This window comes from Podarcis vaucheri (assembly GCF_965113315.1).
Source record: "Podarcis vaucheri genome assembly, chromosome: 8".
Classification (NCBI taxonomy): domain Eukaryota; kingdom Metazoa; phylum Chordata; class Lepidosauria; order Squamata; family Lacertidae; genus Podarcis; species Podarcis vaucheri.
This window is the reverse complement of record NC_138766.1, coordinates 17,430,672-17,449,255: the sequence shown is the minus strand read 5'-3', so window position 1 is coordinate 17,449,255 and position 18,584 is coordinate 17,430,672. Positions and strand designations below refer to the sequence as shown.

General features: G+C 44.3%; 1 protein-coding gene across 1 annotated transcript in view; it reads right to left on the bottom strand.

The window, feature by feature from the left end:
- Positions 1-971: 971 nt before the first annotated feature.
- Positions 972-18,584, bottom strand: part of BASP1 (brain abundant membrane attached signal protein 1) — an 81,304-nt gene continuing 63,691 nt past the window's right edge. Inside the window, exon 2 of the mRNA XM_082234666.1 lies at positions 972-2,802. Coding sequence (XP_082090792.1) covers positions 2,056-2,793 — 738 coding nt within the window. The 5' untranslated portion in view covers positions 2,794-2,802 and the 3' untranslated portion in view covers positions 972-2,055. The remainder of the gene's footprint in view (positions 2,803-18,584) is intronic.

Sequence of the window (18,584 nt, the reverse complement as noted above, 5' to 3'; positions counted from 1 at the left end):
CGGTATAGAATGCTGTCACCTGATTCTTCAAGGGTGTGCTGGAATGAACACACCTCACCAGTTCTGATATGCCTGCACTGGTTATCCGAGTCTAGTAGTAAGTGCTAGTTTAGACCCTTAAAGCCCTACACAGCCTGGGTTCTGGCTATTGGGGAAATGCTTCTCCCTTCAGATATCTTCTAAAGGTTGTATAGTTATTTACCTCCTTGGCTTGGGGAGCTCACATAACTCCATACCCTCCAACATTTCCCTGATGAACATAGGTACGTCCTACCATACCAACATTTCTCTGGTGAAAATAGGGATGTCCTAAGGAAAAGCAGGACATTCCAAGATAAATTCAGAAACCAGGACTGTCTCTGGAAAACGGACATTTGGAGGGTCTGCTACTTGAGCCATTGCCCTGCCATGGGAAACCAGAGGCCTAATTGCCCCCAAGTAGCTATACTGTGTCTTTGCCTTGCTTTCTTCTCTGCCCTGTGATTGGTTATTGCTTATTTCTGTCACCATAGACATTTCCCTTTCCTGTTAGTGGATTATGTCCATTTGACAAAGCACCTAGAATATGTGACTCGCAGAGAACTCCTTGTTCTATCTGCTCTTGCTTTGTTTCATGGCTACATTTCTTTCCCTACTTCTTTGGCCCCACTGATCCTACCACCAACTTGTCTCCACATCCACCAGCACAGCCTTTCGCAAAACTGACCTCAGCTTGCGACTCTGAATTTACTGTAGTCCTTGGTTTGAAAACGGAGAGATCCAAATCTCTCCACTTTCCCCTCTGCTAGCCTCTGTGGACTCCAATTAACCCCAGCCAGCACAGTCAAATATCAGGGATGAGGGCAGAGGGAGCCATCTTTGAAAAGAGTGGGGCTCACATTTAAACTACCATGGACAGCTCCAAATATTTCTCACTACCTTCAAGCAAGGAGAGTTCATCTGAATAAATTTGCAACCACTAACACCTTAAATGTTTTTAAATTATTTAACTTTTATTACTGTTGCACCATTTATACAATTACATATAATTTCAATGCATCCATTGTACATTTTGCTTTTTCGTTTGTTTTTGTTTTGTTTTTTTCCCCAATGAGTGGTGTATTGGTGTCTGTGACACAGAATGGAAGAGAAACTGGAACTGCAATGAACGCAGAATTATTATTATTTTTCATTTTCACTGACCAATAAACAGAACTACAGGTGCACCAACCACGGACATGCATTAAACTCGTCATGAGAAATCTAGGTAGGCTAAGTAGAATGAGAATGCGTTTTTTTTGTTTTTTTTTGTTTTATTTTTTGTTTTTTTAACTCCCAAAAATATTTGGAGAGGAAGAAGAATCAAGAGGATTGGCATTGAGAAAAAAATGTGGACAGCTGTGTGAGTTTCGTCTGAAAGCTGCCGTTCATCCACTGCATAAAAAATACAAAATGATAAAGGCTGTAAATTAAAAAAAAAAATACAAACCACAGGAAATACTGCTTTCATAAAGATCTGATTGGTGTGGCACTGAGCCCAACTGGGCAGAATCTTCAATTACATCATCACTCCCAAACCCCCCATTAGAGAAAAAGAAGAAAGGAAAAGATCCAAAGATTGGTGGAGTGCGTTTACGAAGCGGTTCACGTACAAAAAAAAAAAGAGGTACTGCATTTTCGGACATCTGGGTTGCCTTATTTGAACTACTGATTGAAATACAGGACTTTGCAAAGTTGGCAGAAAGTATATTAGATATTTCCCCCCACAAAAATACTATTTGGATCCCCACCCCAGCCCGTCCTCTGCCAGAACCAGCACCCCACCCCCCTCCCTTTCAACTTGATGGGACAATCTTTTTTAAAAAACTTTGTTTTTTTCCTTTTTTATTTTTCCTGGGCAATACATATTGTTATTTCAGATCTGAAATGAGTTAGTAGAGCTGGGGGGAAAAAAAGAAAGAGAGAGAGAGAAAGAGAGAGGTAATAATAATAAAAATACACAGGTTGTTTAAAGTGGTTAATTTGTCGTCGTTGCTGCTGCTGCCGCCGTTTCGTTTCCCAATAGGCTGTCCAAATTTAATCTTTCACTGCTATGGTTTGATCCGAATTAGTTGCCGGGGCTTCAGATGGTTTTGCTTCCTCTGGCGGGGCCGCAGGCTCCGAGGCCTTAGGAGTAGAACTAGGTGCTTCTGTTGTTGCCGGGGTCTCCTTGGAAGAAGGCGCAGCCTCGCTGCTGCTAGGTTTTGAGTCTGAAGCTGGGGCCACTTCACTTTTAGTTTCTTGGGGGGCTGTGGGTACTGCAGGAGCCTCAGTCTTTTTGACTTCCCCTTCCTCCTTGCCCTTGTCATCTACTTTACTAGTAGCTGTGGCTTCTGAAGGCTGGGAAGCTTTTGCATCACTGCTGGGCTCAGAAGGTTTCGGCGCGTCGCTGCTGGCTGGAGGAGGAGCGGCAGGGCTAGGCTCCTCCGCCTTGGGCGCCTGCTGCTCGTTGTTCTTCGGAGGCTCAGCCTTGGCATCGACGGCAGCCTCAGGCTTCTCCGGCTCAGGTTTCTTGGGCTCTTCCTGGCTCGGGGCAGCCGTCTCTTTCTCCCCTTCTTTCTCTTCCGCCTTCTTGGCCTCCTTGTCTCCCTGCTTATCCTCCTGGTTGTTCTCCTTCACTTCTGCCGTCTCCGTTGTGGTGGCCTGGCTCTGCTCGTTCTCCTTCAGAGCCTCGCCTTCCTCCACGGCTGCCCCCTCAGCCTTCTTGTCCTTGTCTTTAGCCTTTTCGTCGTTCACATTGTAGCCCTTCTTCTTCTTGCTCAGTTTGCCTCCCATGTTGGAGCCCTGGGGACAAGGAAAGAGAAAGAGGGTTACCCAGAAAGAAGGCCATCTTGTTTTGAGCCAGGGTCAAAACACAAAACACTCATGAGCTGGCTTTTTTCACTTTTTCACAAAACACTCATGAACTGGGCGGCAGCGGTAGTCTCCATTAGTTAAAGTGGTACCTCAGGTTAAGAACAGTTTCAAGTTAAGAACGGACCTCCAGAACGAATTAAGTTCTTAACCCGAGGTACCACTGTATAGCCTTCTGCTCCTTCATGTAACCAGCAGATCAGAACCACCCAATGTCCCAATTCTGTCTCTAATAAGACTTTGAACAGTAATACCTTGGCATAGGTGGCTAGATTAGAAAGCAAGAAAAATGGGAATCTGCAATAGAAGGCACGCCTCTTCTTCCTTTTTCTAACACTCACAGTTGTGGCTGGGAGACAAGCCCTGCATTAAAAGCTACACATACAAGCCAAGGCATTGCATATAGTATCTGAAGCGAGATGTAGCAGAATATCTCTGCCTCGCAGAACATTTTATTACAGTGGAATCTCGGTTTTCGAATGTAATCTGTTCTGGAAGACAGTTCAGCTTCCAAAATGTTCGAAAACCGAGGATCAATGGGCTGGCTGCAAAGTCAATGGGGGAGGTGAAAAACGTGCCTCAGAAGTCATTTGACTTCCGAGGCACATTCAAAAATGGAAGCAATTACTTCTGGGTTTTTGGCGTTCGGATTCTGAATTGTTCAGCTTCCAAGACGCTCGAAAACCAAGGTTCCGCTGTATTGTTATTTTTAAACACTTACATATTTTCCTTACAAATGAAATGGTGGGTAACATTTTTACCCACCATTATTTAACATTTGATAGGGATGTGGGGGGAAATTGCTTTGTAAACCAGACACAGGATCTCTCAGTGGTATCACTATCTCAACTAGTCTCCATCCTATAAAGTAGGCATTCCATAATTCTAAACCTGATATTTCTAGAAAACATAGTCAACCCTTTCATTTAGAAGAGTCTGGTTTGACAAGTCCATGTCCGCATTTGAACACCTGAGGTTTGTAAATCATGATTTCTAGATTCACGCAAGCATCATTCATCCATGGCTACATAAGCCATATATGTTTATGAGCCTGGGACATGTGTCTGACATGTGCAAGGCTGGTTTATACATGGTTATTCTTCACTGGGCTTCCTGTGACACAAGGTGAGGAGCTTGCCTGCAGTGAGATTTCTGAGCCCAAGAAGACGTCTTGGATTCACAGCCCTCACTGTGGGTACAATAATCTGTAGCCCTTGATTGAATAGGAGAGAATTTGATGCACTGGTGCTCACTGTGAAATAGTTCATAATAAGTGGTAATTTGGCTCCTCTGAAGTTATGAGGTTAGAGGGAGAGCTTCCAAAAAGGGCTTCCCACATGCCCACAAGAAAGAGCACCCACCACACTTGGGTCAGGAGCGCAGTTACTGGAGTTTAGTAACAATGCACCCACCCCAATTCTCACAACTTGCCCATGTAGGTCACAGTGCACTTATTATATAAAGAAAATGGGAGTTTTCATGCCCATCTAGTCACATTGCACTTCAGAGCAGTTTTGCAAATCAGCAGGAACAAAGATTTTAAACAATAGCGAGAGCTATATTTGCTTGCAGATAGCCAATCCCCAATTAAGCCTCTATTCGTTTGCCCAGCAATGCTTGGATAAAACAAGTGTGCTTTTGTTTGATGTGCCTCTTCCACTTTTTTTTCAAAGTCTTTTGCTTTTGACACGGCCAGCAAAATGCTTGCCATCAGGATGGGGGTGGGGAGAAGAAGGCCAAGTAGATGATGGTGATGATTTCATGAGGAGGGAGCACAATATCTGTTCCACACTCACACAACATATTGCTTCCCCCATAGGCTCATGGCCAGTGGAGGTTGGGAGGTTGGCTAGTATCATGAGATATGACCTCAGCAAAGTGCAGCACTTGATTCTTGCCCATAGGAGTGAATAGGAAGCATGCATTCATTTCAACAAGGTAAAGGTAAAGGGACCCCTGACCATTAGGTCCAGTCGTGGCCGACTCTGGAGTTGCAGTGCTCATCTCGCTTTATTGGCCGAGGGAGCCGGTGTACAGCTTCAGGGTCATGTGGCCAGCATGACTAAGCGGCTTCTGGTGAACCAGAGCAGTGCACGGAAACACCGTTTACCTTCCCGCTGGAGTGGTACCTATTTATCTACTTGCACTTGGACGTGCTTTCGAAGTGCTAGGTTGGCAGGAACAGGGACCGAGCAACGGGAGCTCACCCCGTGGCAGGGTTTCGAACCGCCGACCTTCTGATTGGCAAGTCCTAGGCTCTGTGGTTTAACCCACAGCGCCACCTGTGTCCCTTCTACAAGAGGAGGGTTCAAAATAGTCCCGTCACTGACTGTCTCACACCCCAAATCACGTCACCATGACTGAGCATAGGCTATAGCACAATTCAACCATCAATCACAGCACACCCCTCACAGGGAAACCATAAAGTCAGATGATAGGGTATACAGCACGTGTTTCTATTTCTCTGGTTCCATGTTGTGCACACTTGGAGCTCACAAGGAAGAACAGAGGGGAACCAGGGAAAATGGGACTTTCCACAAGTTGCCTAGCCTACACATAGGGGAGCTTAAGCACATATTTAGCTTTTCTCTGCAAAGAACCCAACATCAGACTCCATTCCAACAAGTGATTGGTGTGTATATACACAGACCCTCCAAGTCCCTATTTTCCAGGGATAGTCTCAGATTTACAGAAGCTGTCTCGGTTTCTGATCTGATCTCAGAATGTCCCGCTTTTCCTTAGCACGTCCCTATTTTCATCGGAGAAATGTTGGAAGGTGTGGAGTTATGCAACCCCCAAGCCAAGGAGATAAGTGACTAAACAACCCTTAGAAGACATCTGAAGGCAGCCATGTATAGGGAAGGATTTTTTTAAAAAAATATTTGATGATTTATTACGTTTTTATGTATGTTGACAGCCATCCAGGGTGGATGGGGCAACCCAGTCAGATGGGTGAGGTAGAAATATTATTACTATTTCAAATGGGATAGGGTACCATATGTTGAGATTTCTGCATTGCAGGGGGGTTGGACTAGATGCCCGTCAGGGTCCCTTCCAACTCTACCATTCTATTATTCTATTATTATTCCAAGCTGTTCCACCAGCCCAGTGTTCCTTCCCCTGTGTTTCTTGCAAAACTAGGTTTTCCATACAGGCTTCTAGAGACACAAAATATTCAAGGTGTTCCCTGAAGTAGTGAAAGTAAATGAGAGAGATTTCTTAAGTTAAATGTTATGATCCCCAAACAAAAGCTCAACAGATGATTGTAATGCAACAGTAGAGCGATGCTTTCATTATAATGAAATAAAGCATCACAAAATAATGAGCAAGCTTTTAAGTTCTTAGAGCTCTTCTTCGGGTTGGTTGTTTAAGGAAAAATAAAAAGGGCTGCCAGTTTGTTTTGTAACATAAGAAAAATAATAATAATGATGATGATAATGATAATAATGGGATGGGGAAGAAAAAAATTGCTAGGTGTGATGCAATAGCCTGCAGCTTATGACGACCTGTATCTGTTGCCCCATGGGGCCAATGGAAACTAGGGAGAATTTTCATGGGTGAAAATGATGTGGTCAAAGTGTTGACCCCACTCCCATTGTGCCTGATTTGTTAGGCATTAAAAAAAACTTTTCAGAACTTTTCATGAATTGTGCCACAAGGCTTTGCATGGACTCTGACGATGCTGGGTGCAAAAAAGAAGAAATGGCTGCTTAGCCTTTGTAAACATAAATGGTGTCTCTAGCACGAATCAGAATGCATGGATATTTAAGGCCAGGGGCGTATCATGGGGGGGGGGGCTGCCAGGGTGATGGCCCCGGGGAACATTTTTCTGGGGGACACTGGCAGGGTGGCGTGAGAAGACAAAAGGGTGCAGCCTTACAGTGCAATCCTAATTATTGCCCAGTGATTAGGATTTAAGGGAAGGGAGGGTATACTAACCCCTGTGCCAGTACAATGTTTACTTATTTTGGGGCGACGCAGGTGGCACTGTGGTCGAAACCACCAAGAATCTTTGGCCTGCCAATCACAGGGTCAGACGTCTGAATCCCTGTGATGGAGTGAGCTCCCGCTGCTCTGTCCCAGCTCCTGCCAACTTAGCAGTTCGAAAGCATACCAGCGTGAGTAGATAAATAGGTACCGCTGTAGTGGGAAGGTAAACGGCATTTCTGTGCACTCTGGCACTCGTCACTGTGTCCCGTTGCACTAGAAGTGGTTGAGTCATGCTGGCCACATGACCCAGAAAACCTGTCTATGGATAAATTCTGGTTCCCTCGGCCTGAAAGTGGAGAGGATCACTGCAAAGTCAAATTCGACTGGATTTTACCATCCAGGGGTCCTTCACCTTTTACCTCATTTATTAAGAATGTTTAAAATGCACCCTTCACCCAAAGGTCTGAGTTTGGAAAGCACATACATATTAAAACACATTTAACAATGAGAAGCTAAGGCAGAATATTGCAGCACTAGTGTTCTTTATTGGAAAACCACAACACAGTTAAACCACAAAGCAGTGGCAGAAAAGACATTCTCATTGCTTCATGAAGTGCACCCCTTCTCAAAGACCTGGACAAAGTCGTGCCTCTTCACCTGCTAACAAATTCAAAGAAATGTGGCAAAATGCACCCCAGACAGGAGATTATTCCAAAGGCCCAGAGCTGTTCTCCCATAGAGCTTGCACCATAGAGCTCATTAAGCACAGGGACCCCTGGAAAGACATCAGAACAAATATTGAGGATTGGGGCACTTATATATCAGGAGCATGGGATATAAATGGTCCTGTTTAGGATTTAGGGCCAGAGGCCTAGACAATGGCAAGGGAACAGCCAGGACAGCATCAAATGCAGAAGGTCATGGAAAGCGAAAGTCAACTACCATATTTCATACCCTCCAACGCTTCTCTGATGAAAATAGGGACATTCTATTGCATACCCGCCAACATTTCTCCGATGAAAATAGGGACATGCTGCCATAACCCCCAACATTTCTCTGATGAAAACAGAGACATCCTAAGGAAAAATGGGACATTCCGGGATCAAATCAGAAACCAGGACGTCTTCTGAATTGAGACCGTCCCCTGTAAAACAGGGACACTTGAGGGGCGGGGTCTGATATTTGTCTACATCTGGCCAACAGATCAGACAGGCAGTTGAAGTGGTTGTCAGAATGGGAGGGCAGAAATCCACTCTGGTCCCCCAAGGAGCAGGCAAAGCCCACATATGAAGGAGGTTCTCTGAGTGGTGTGCCTATCTGGGCAATATTTCTGACAAGTTGTTCAGAGTGTGAGAAAGGAAGGCGGTAGAGGAAGCGGCAGCCTCTTCTTGGCACTTACAAGTCACCTCACAAGTCTCACTTAGCAGCTTCAATATGTGATGAAGCCTTCAGATGGGGCAGCTGACCCACCAGCGTCGTGGTGCAAAGCGGGGGATTTCTTGGCACTTGTCAGCTCAAGTGACAAGAAGCTGCAGTTCTCATAAGTAGTCAAGTGGCCAAATATAACCGAACAAAAGTCTGATAGGGAAGGGAGGAAATGCCAGTACAGGAGAAACAAGAAGTGTCATCTGAACCTCTTGTCAGCAGCCGCTGTGTCTGAAACTGGAAAATTATGAAAGTTTCTTCCCCTTGGCAAGAAACCTTGACTCCTCGACTTCCTTTTTTCTTCTTCTCCTCTCTTCCATAGCGGTCTTGTCAGACCACATTGCTCCATATCCTCTTCCACTGTTTCACTAAGCATTACTCCAGCCTCCCTCTCCGTTTCACCCTGTTCACCATTTTCATCTGCTTTCCAAAATAATCAGTTGCTTCTACGCTTGCCCTGAAGCCGTCTCAGTTCTTTCAGTTTCTGTTCTTCCTCGCTTATGGCTCCAGTTCTTCAGGAAAACATCATCATTTTGGAGTATCAGCTTCCCTTCTAGTAGTGAGTCTTCCCCTCCCCTCAATGGTGGGAAGAATCTTATCTATATCTCTGAAAATTCTCTGGAATTCTACCTTTGCACCCTTTCTGTTCCTGATGCTGCAGTATTCTCTTCTTACCTTAAATCACAAGGTTTGCCTGTGGGTCTGACAATCGGTCCTCCTTTTCTCAGGGGTAAAGAGCTTGATTACACAGCTTGATTTATTTAAGTGGGGACCATAGATTTTTCTGCAGCTACTCTGCCCAACCTTGGTCGCACTTCTGTAGATGTGTCCCCACTGTTTGTGGTACTTCTAGTGTGCTGAGTTTATAGACAACTCTGTCATTTCAAAATACGTAAAATAGAACATTACTCAACCCTCAAGATTTCTACACCAGGTTGCCCACCAAATGACAGGTGGATAAGCACATCTTAAAGTGATGTGCTGGCTTTCCCCCCTCCTTTTGCCCCTCCTGACAACATCACCATCACCACATTATTATTATTATTATTATTATTATTATTATTATTATTATTATTATTATCCCCCTATCTGACCGAGTGGATCCAGCCAATCTGGGTGGCTCCCAACAAAGTATTAAAAGAACAATAAAACATCCCCTGTAAAGATAGCTCCATTGGTTAGAACATGGTGCTGATAACACCAAGGTTGCAGGTTCGATCCCCATATGGGACAGCTGCATTCTCTAATCAAACATTAAAAACTTCCCTACATTTGCTGCTTTTATGCCACAAGTCAACTGTGTCCTATAACTTGTTCAATCTGAACAGCAGGGTCCATGAAGAGCTTCAGGGTGGAGGAATGGCAGGGAAACTAAGATGCACAATATTGCTCCTCTGCAGTCCATCACTCCCTATAGAAGAGAGGTGAGGCAACTTTTTCAGCTCAAAAGCCACATTCCCTCACGGGAAACCCTTCAGGAGTCAGATGTCTGTCTGTGGAAGTGGCCAGAGGCAAAACTGGTTGCAGCAATGGGTGTGATGCTGACCTTTGTACAGCAGACCAAATTCCAGCCATCCAAAAGTCAAGAGGTTTATATACTTCTACTCACATCACTCAATCCTCCATCCAAGTACAGTATGCTTACTGTATACTTGTGAAACGTGGACCACTTATAAACACCATTTCCAACTCCTTGAAAGATTCCATCAACGGTGTCTCCAAAAAATTTTACACATCACTTGGGAAGACAGGCAAACTAATGCCAGTGTACTGGAAGAAGCAAAGATCGCCAGTGTCAAAGCAATGATTCTTCAACATCAACTTTGTTGGACTGGTCATGTTGTTCGGATGGCTGATTATCGTCTTCCAAAGCAACTACTCTATTCTGAACTTAAAAATGGAAAGTGTAATGTTGGTGGTCAACAAAAGAGGTTTAAAGACTCTCTCAGGGCAAATCTTAAAAAAATAATCGTATAAACACCAACAACTGGGAAACACTAGCCTGCAAGCGCTCCAATTGGAGAACAGCCTTTACCAAAGGTGTCATAGGCTTTGAAGATGCTCAAACTCAGGACAAAAGGGAGAAACGTGCTAAGAAGAAGGCACACTTGGCAAACCCTCACCGTGATCAACTCCCGCCCAGAAACCTATGTCCCTACTGTGGAAGGACGTGTGGATCCAGAATTGGCCTCCACAGTCACTTACAGGCTCACTGTTAAGATTGTGTTCATAGAAGACAATGCTCAATCCTCCATCTACTGTAGGTAAAGAAGAGGCATTATTCCAATTCAAACACACACTCCAAGCCAGCCCAAAGCACTCAGGCAAGGCTCAGAGCAGGGCTGGTAAGCGATGTAGACCACTTCCAATTCAGCCAGTTCTATTGTGCCTTGTTCTGTGTAGAGCAGCAGTGTTTCTGGAAACTTACCCTGACGGAATTCAAATGTAACAATAAACCATGGTTTGTTGTTCAGGAGACAGGTAGGCGTAAGCTTTAGGTCTTAATGTCCCTTCTTCCTTTTATCCCTTCTTCTACATGGGAAGAGGAGAGATTAGAAGCTTCTGCTTAGTTAGTGGGCAAACCATAGTTTGCCCACAAAGTAGGATTCTAAGTCAAAACTGTGGTTTGAGCAAACCATAGTTTGCTACGTTTGGATGCAAGAGCAAACGTAGAAAGTGGAAGCTTCTAATCTCTTTGCTTTACATGCATTTGAGGCGGGCAAAAGAAGGACATGAACCTTAGACTTGTCCTCATGGCAAACCACTGCTTGTCTTTACCTCTGAATTCAGCCTATGCTAATTTCTTTGCATTTGTATTCTAATAGGAAGAAACACCCCCCCCCCGTGCATTAGTGTGATAAAATTCATTGCTGAAACTGCAAAGCTGGCCTCTGTACTTCATCCTAACGTTATCCTGGAGGAATTTGACATAAATGGTTCTCTGGGCTGAAGCAGAATCGCTGTGCTTTGCAGAAAACTACTCCAAGCAATAAGACATTTCACAGAACGGTCTGGGCCTTTAACACAGAAAGTTTACAATTGCAGGATGTCCCCAGTGATTTCCTAATGAGATAAGGGTTTGTTTCCCATAACCATCTGGAAACATACGTTGCATTTTATGAACCAGATGCTGTATCTAATAAAGTTTGCACCAAGGGATGTTGCCATTTGTGGGGCCACATTTCCCAAGTAAGATGGATTTTTATTTTATTTTTTGCCGCAGCAGGATAGCAATGGGAGAAAATGACATATAATTCCCTATAGCAGTATAAAGGGTCAAAAAGTGCAGTGGGGTAACTGCAAGCTTCTCAGTTCCATGAAGAGTCCTAATCAGATAATTACACTACTGGGAAAACACATTTTAACCCTAAAGAGTTCATAACACTAGGAGTCACGCCACCCATCAATCCATCGTGCCGCTTACCAAAATAAAGCAATTAGGCAGAACTCAGTGCGTCACCCTGAAAGAACATAAATTGGAACTGGGTGTTGAATCCCACATCCTTAGAACCTCTTCCCCTCTCATTCCCCTCCTCTCTCTTACAGAGTTGAGTTTCTAGCTCTTAAGCCTATGAAAGTACCCTTGGAAATGTCTAGGCAATGCCTTGGGAAATCTCAGAAATGGTAACAGAGCTATACTAGATGTTTAAGCCCATTCCCCTTCTCCAGGAATTGTACCAACGGTCAGCCATATTGGGCCTATAGATAAACTGACAGATACAAACGCAGATTTTGCTTCATTTGCATATTTTGAAGATTGCAAAAATGGCATCGCCATGGCATCCATTTCTGGTTTAGGGTCAGACTATACACAGCTCTTCTATGAGACAGCAGAAGATACAGGGTTGGAGTCTGTCTTCACTCTCTCCTGCTGGAGCATCCCTAGAGTGGAACTCCTCCTAGAGGACATGTTCTCCAGCAGAGAGAAGAAGCAACTTTTGCCAAGGCCCCTTTCCCCAAAAGCAATCTATGGATGGAAGGAGTCATTCCATCCATGGAAGGCTAAGTCTAGATCCAAACCACAAAGTCCTCAAATGCACACTCCTTATGTCAGGCTTATTAGAACATCGTTAACTGCCACCTCACAGGTGCCATGCATAAAAAGCAACATTAACCCTGAAAGACTGGGAAACGATGGGATGCCAAATCGCCCAGAACAGTAAGGTCATAATATTGCAACAGATGAATTTGGTGGACTAACATTAGGACAAAGCGGCAGCTGCATGGATGTTATTAACTCAGAGATGGAAAGAAGATAAAGTCCCTGCCAGAGAAGAATGGCAGATCAAGTTGATGGACTATGCCAAAATGACTACAATGACTGGAAGAATAAGAAATCAGGAGGACCAAAATTTTAATAAGGAATGGGGGGTAATTTATAACTTTTATTAAAGACCATTGCAAACAGTTAAAATTGTTACTAGGATTGGAATATCACTTGTAATTTAATGGTGAATTTTGGATACAGTGGAGAGAGAAAAGATTTGGATTACTGTAAAAGATGCAGGCGGAAATTATTAGCAATAAGACCCACAAAGGGGAGGAGGGAAGTCCAAGAGAATCTTGTTTTTATGTTGTGTGTTGGACATGTGACTATAAAATTTTAATCTGAAAAACCAAATAAATAAATTTACTAAAAAACAAACAAACAATAGGACAAAGCAGAGAGAATTAACCCCAGTCAAGCCATACAGTGGTGATCAGCTATCCAAGCATAACAACAGAACAGCTATCAAACTGGAAACTGCTGCCAGCTTCTGATTTTCCTGACAGCTGGCCAAATTGGCTAGGGATGATGGGAGTTGCAGTCCAACAAAATCTTGAGGGCTGCGGGTTCCCCACACCTAGCTAAGCATTTCAAAACAAGCCAGGATATTAAGTCAACTTCAAACGATGGCATCTATTAAAATATTCACAACAGGTTATAACAGTATTTGTTTTTTCCAAAATGGGCTCAGATCAGAACAAAAACAACAAATATAGAAAGCAACAACAGATAGGATACAGTGGTAGGCAGCCCAAATTATACATACTGTACATATATAGGATTGTAGAAAGGAATGAATGAACACTCTTTCCCAGGGTTCAGCCCATTCCCAGTGCACCAGCCCATGTGGAAACAACCTACTCAGAAGTTGCTCCCTGCACCAGTGCTGATGTTCCCAGAAATTGGGGGAAACTGGGAGAAGGCATCCTAGGGAGCACTCTGTCATCATGCCCTGTGGCTTGTAGCTGCACAGGATGTGAAGTGAGGTGCTGGGCTGGTTTTTGAAGGAGCGCTCTCCTTCCCTTGTACAGTGGTACCTCTGGTTACGTACTTAATTCATTCCAGAGGTCCATTCTTAACCTGAAACTGTTCTTAACATGAAGCACCACTTTAGCTAATGGGGCCTCCTGCTGTTGCCACGCCCCCGCCATGGGATTTCTTTTCTCATCCTGAAGCAAAGCTCTTAACCCGAGGTTCTATTTCTGGGTTAGTGGAGTCTGTAACCTGAAGCGTATGTAACCTGAAGCGTATGTAACCCGAGGTACCACTGTAGTTCCCAAGATTCTATAGTCTGGCTGACATTCATCACCCCAGGCTAGAGCGAAAAGTCTACAAACTCAATGTTTGTTTCAACTTTGAACTCAGGCTATGGTCATTCTCCCCTTGTGCACTCGAGACCTTTCCCACCAAATAAAGAGAGATCTGGTGCGTGAGTGAAGCTTGACATTACATGGAAAATATGAAAATATTGGTACTAACCGGGAGCTATAAATAGAGGAATGGGGAAATAATACTGGTTCAACAGGACAAAGATGAGCCAAAGTTAAGTCCCCATCCATTTCGATGGAAAAGCTAATCACGTGTTTAAAACTGACGTTCCACTGGTATCAAAAGGGACTTTTAAATGGATTTACTTTGGCTGGCTCATGTCCAGTGTTTGGAAACGAGGCATCAACAATCCGCCAGCAATCCCTATCACTGCTTTGCTTGGAATTTCAAGTCCAAATTCTGAAAATGGATATCCAGCTGTGCTTTAAGAATGTTTATATGCCCACAGAAGTAAATACTATTTAAAAGGCGCTTGTTTACAGGGAACATTTGAATAGGAGTGGTGGAGCAGGAGGAAGTTCAAACCAGCTTAAAGCATCCCAAGCTAGCACAACATAACACGAGTTAGGAAATAGGGTGCTGAAGCTCTACTGTAAACAGTAATGTTTCAGCTACATTGGCCCGTCTCTTTTCCTCATGTGGGTCTCTTCTTAAGGCCACCCCATGCTTGTTCTGAGAGGAGAGTTTACTTTGAAACTCAAAAAAGTTTCAACTTCACAGTCTGAATTACTAGATTCTCACCAGTTCAAAGCCACGTTGCTGTAAACATGCCATGCAAGATTTAGTTTTGTTTGAAGCTGAGTTCCCATCTCGGTTTCAAAACAACAGATTCTTTCTGCGGCTTTAAGCAACGTTGGTAGTTTCCATGCATTTCTTCCCATAGTCTTAAAAAAACCAACACCTTTTTTTTTTAAAGTCCATTCTACTGGGGGTTCTCTGTATTGATCAATGAATTCCAGAGTGATAGATAAATAGAAACACACACACACATATGAACACACAGCATAGGGCCACCTTCACCTTCTTATATGGAAAACTAAGAGCACACCGTCGACAATTTGGTTAGAACAAAAAGGGGCAGGAGGAAAGGAACGGCAGGTTAGTAACTATCTGTTGCAGTTGTGCCCCATTACTTATTACCTTCCCAAACTTGCTATTGTCTTTTCACAAGCAACCAGGCAATTCTGTCTTCATTCCTTCATTTGTTACATTTTTTATCTCCAGTCTCTTCCTGCAAGGAGTTTAGGGCGGCATATATGGACGTTCCCATTCTCATACCAGCCTCATAGGTAAAAGGTAAAGGACCCCTGAATGGTTAAGTCCAGTCAAAGGTGACTATGGGGTTGCGGCGCTCATCTCTCTTTCAGACTGAGGGAGCCAGCGTTTGTCTGCAGACAGCTTTCCGGGTCATGCAGCTAGCCTGACTAAACCGCTTCTGGCGCAACGGAACACCGACACCAGAGCAGCACACGGAAGTGTCGTTTACCTTCCCACCACAGTGGTACCTATTTATCTGCTTGCACTTTTTGGCGTGCTTTTGAACAGGAGCTGGGACCGAGCAATGGGAGCTCACCCCATTGTGGGGATTTGAACCGCTGACCTTCTGATCGGCAAGCCCAAGAGGCTCAGTGGTTTAGACCACAGCGCCAACGGTGTCTAGGCAGAGAAAATGTCACCCAGAGAACTTCAGGGCTGAGTAGGGACAGCAACGCTGGTCTCTTCTGCCCCAGTCCAGCATTCTAACCATGCTGCTCAGCCAATGGGACCACTTAACTGTATCTCTGCTCTGCTGATTGGATGGCTGATGGCCCCTCCCACACTCGTTCACTTTGGTTATCTTCATGATGAGGAACACACAAAGCTCAGGATCTGTATTTGGGATGGGAAGCCTCCATTTTTTAGCACAGGGGTCGCATTCCCGTTCCCTTGGATTGTTTTGGTTCTTATTTTTATTTTGTATTTTGTTTTTCAATACTGTATTGTGATTTTATGTTGTAACTGCCTTGAGAACAGACAGACAGACAGACAGACATAAATATTCTCAGCAATCTTTTGGGAAGGGGGCACATACTAGAAGTGGATGGGGCTAAAGCATAGCTGTCAACTTTTCCCTTTCTTGCGAGGAATCCTATTCGGACTAAAGGCAAAAGTGAGTGGATACATTAATGCACATTTTACCTTTGCACAGCAGGCTAGTTTTTACACACACACACACACACACACACACTTATTGGAGTTCAAGGACACATTCCAACCAGGCAAAAAAAGTCAAGGAAAGCCTGCAGGAGGATCAGTAAGAGTGTGTGCTTACTGTGGAAGGACATGTCGATCCAGAATTGGCCTCCAGAGTCACTTACGGACTCACTGTTAAAACCGTGTTTGTGGAAGTCAATCTTACTCAGCTATGAGGGAGCGGCAAAGAAGAAGAAGAATCCAGAATTGGTGGTGCCATCACCCAGAAGTGTAGACTGGGCTTCTCCATCCAATTGGAAAGCTGGGACCGGAACCAATCAGGGTGTCAGAACAGAGGAAGAGGAGATGCCTTTACTGCTTCATAACCTTCCTGTGCTGGCTTCAAGCACTGATACCTCTGTCCCAAAGAGATCAGGGTTAACTGTGGGCTGTTAATTGGGACCTCCCCCTTCCCTGCTAACAGCAGATCTTAAAAAAGGGGAGAGAATTTCACTAAACATAGGACTGCAGAAGTGTATTCTCTAAATTCCATTCCACTGTTGATTGGGCAAGTGTCTCAGAAATGCAGCAAACACCCCAAAAATGCTCCAAATCATGCAAGCCCAGCAATTCCTTCTAATGCTTTTTGCCCCTAATGCAGGGGTCTGCAACCTTTAAGACAAAAAGAGCCACTTGAACCCGTTTCCGAAGGAAAAAAAAACTGGGAGCCACAAAACTCGTCATTATAAAAATAACTTTTTTGTCACTTTTTATTATTTCTTTGTTTGACCCCTTAGAATTACTCCTCCTCATAGAAATAAATGTTAAATTAACAAGTTACCTTTTTTGGTGTGTGTGTTCTTCACTCCCCTTCAAAACAGTGACCAGCGTACATGCCCCCTTTCAATGCAGTAACCAGCGTACATGCCCCTTACAATGTAGCGAGCGGGCGGGAAAGTGATGTCGGGACAGTGCGTGACTAACGCACGCACCGCCCCCATGCGACGTCACAGCCAGTACAGCGCCCGCCACAGTGGGGAGTGTCAGAGCGCACAATGCGCCTCCTCCCCTCGCTAGTATCTGCCCTGGAGCCGCGGCAAAGGTGTAAAAGAGCCACATGCGGCTCCGGAGCCGTGGGTTGCAGACCCCTGCCCTAATGGCTAAAAAATGACTGGAAGGCTCAGGAATCAAGAAGACCAAAATTTCAACAAAGAGTGGGGGGAACTTTGAGATCACTGTAAGCAGATGAAAACATTTAGCAGGATTGCAACAGCATTTGTAATGTAGCAAGCACTATGGAGTTATATAAAACATGGAATATTGAAAAAGATGCAGTAGGAAAGGTGTAATAACAGGACCCACGGAGGGGAAGGTGGGAAGTCAAGAGATTCGGAAGAATATTTTAACAGTTGAGCATGGTTGTATTGTTATAATTTAATATTTGTAAAATCAAATAAAAATTATTTTAATAAGAATAATACTTTTTGCGCCCATCTTGCAGTGGACTATGGAATACTGGTCAGTGTCATAGATATTTTATGGTGGGATTGTTTATTGCCTGGCTGTTCCAGCATGACAAACACCAGGGTCAGATAAGCTCTGATTAGAAGGGCATGTTTATGCTTGTTATAACAGCGCCCGGATAAGAGTGCTAGAACAGAGTAATGGATCCCAAGAGTCAAGGGTTGAGGAGAAAAATCAGCATAGCTTTACACTTAAAGAAGCTCGGAGTGAATCACCCACCACCTGGCTACCTGCCTATTATCAAAGCTAGGCTTATCGTCTGTCTCCGACTGATGTTTATCTTGTAGCTCACATAATGTGAGAAGGGATACTGGCACCTTGAGATCAAAGCGCCCCCAGGGCAAACCCAATGCTAAAAGAGCTGTACGTTCCTGAAATCAGAGTCATTGCATTCACAAATTACTCTCTCAGACTGATGGGCCACTTTGATGAAGGAATAGTGGGCTTGGTGCAAACTCTCTTTCCAAACTCAGCCAATACCTCAGCAGTGTGGTCTGGCCATTCCTCAGCGAATGAACCACCAAGGGAAGATAAATTTTCAGATGTGCTGGAAGATAAGCCACTGTGACTAATGATTGCCTGAGCAACAGACTAATGGCTTCATCTGAAAACCGGGTCCACTCTTACCCTCGGATCACATTTCATTTCAGCTTTTCCTTCGCCCTGAAATAATCTTTGCATGTATCACATACTCATGCATTCCTCCTTAGAACTGCACGGTCCTTTGAAGTACTTCAGGGTCCAGGGTTCCCTGGCAAGAGAGAATGACTCCTAAAACCACCCATATTCTGCATGTAGATAGATTCTTTTTTTGTGATAGGAAGTAAGGAAGCAGAGCTCACACAGAGATGGAATTATGGGATGTGGAGCATTGTTACTTCTCGCCTGACTATTGTTTAAAAAGGTAAAAGGTAAAAGACCCCTGGATGGTTAAGTCCAGTCAAAGGCGACTATGGGGTTGTGGCGCTCATTTCGCTTTCAGGCCAAGGGAGTTGGCATTTGTCCACAGACAGCTTTCCGGGTCGTGTGGCCAGCATGACTAAACCGCTTCTGGCGCAACGGAACA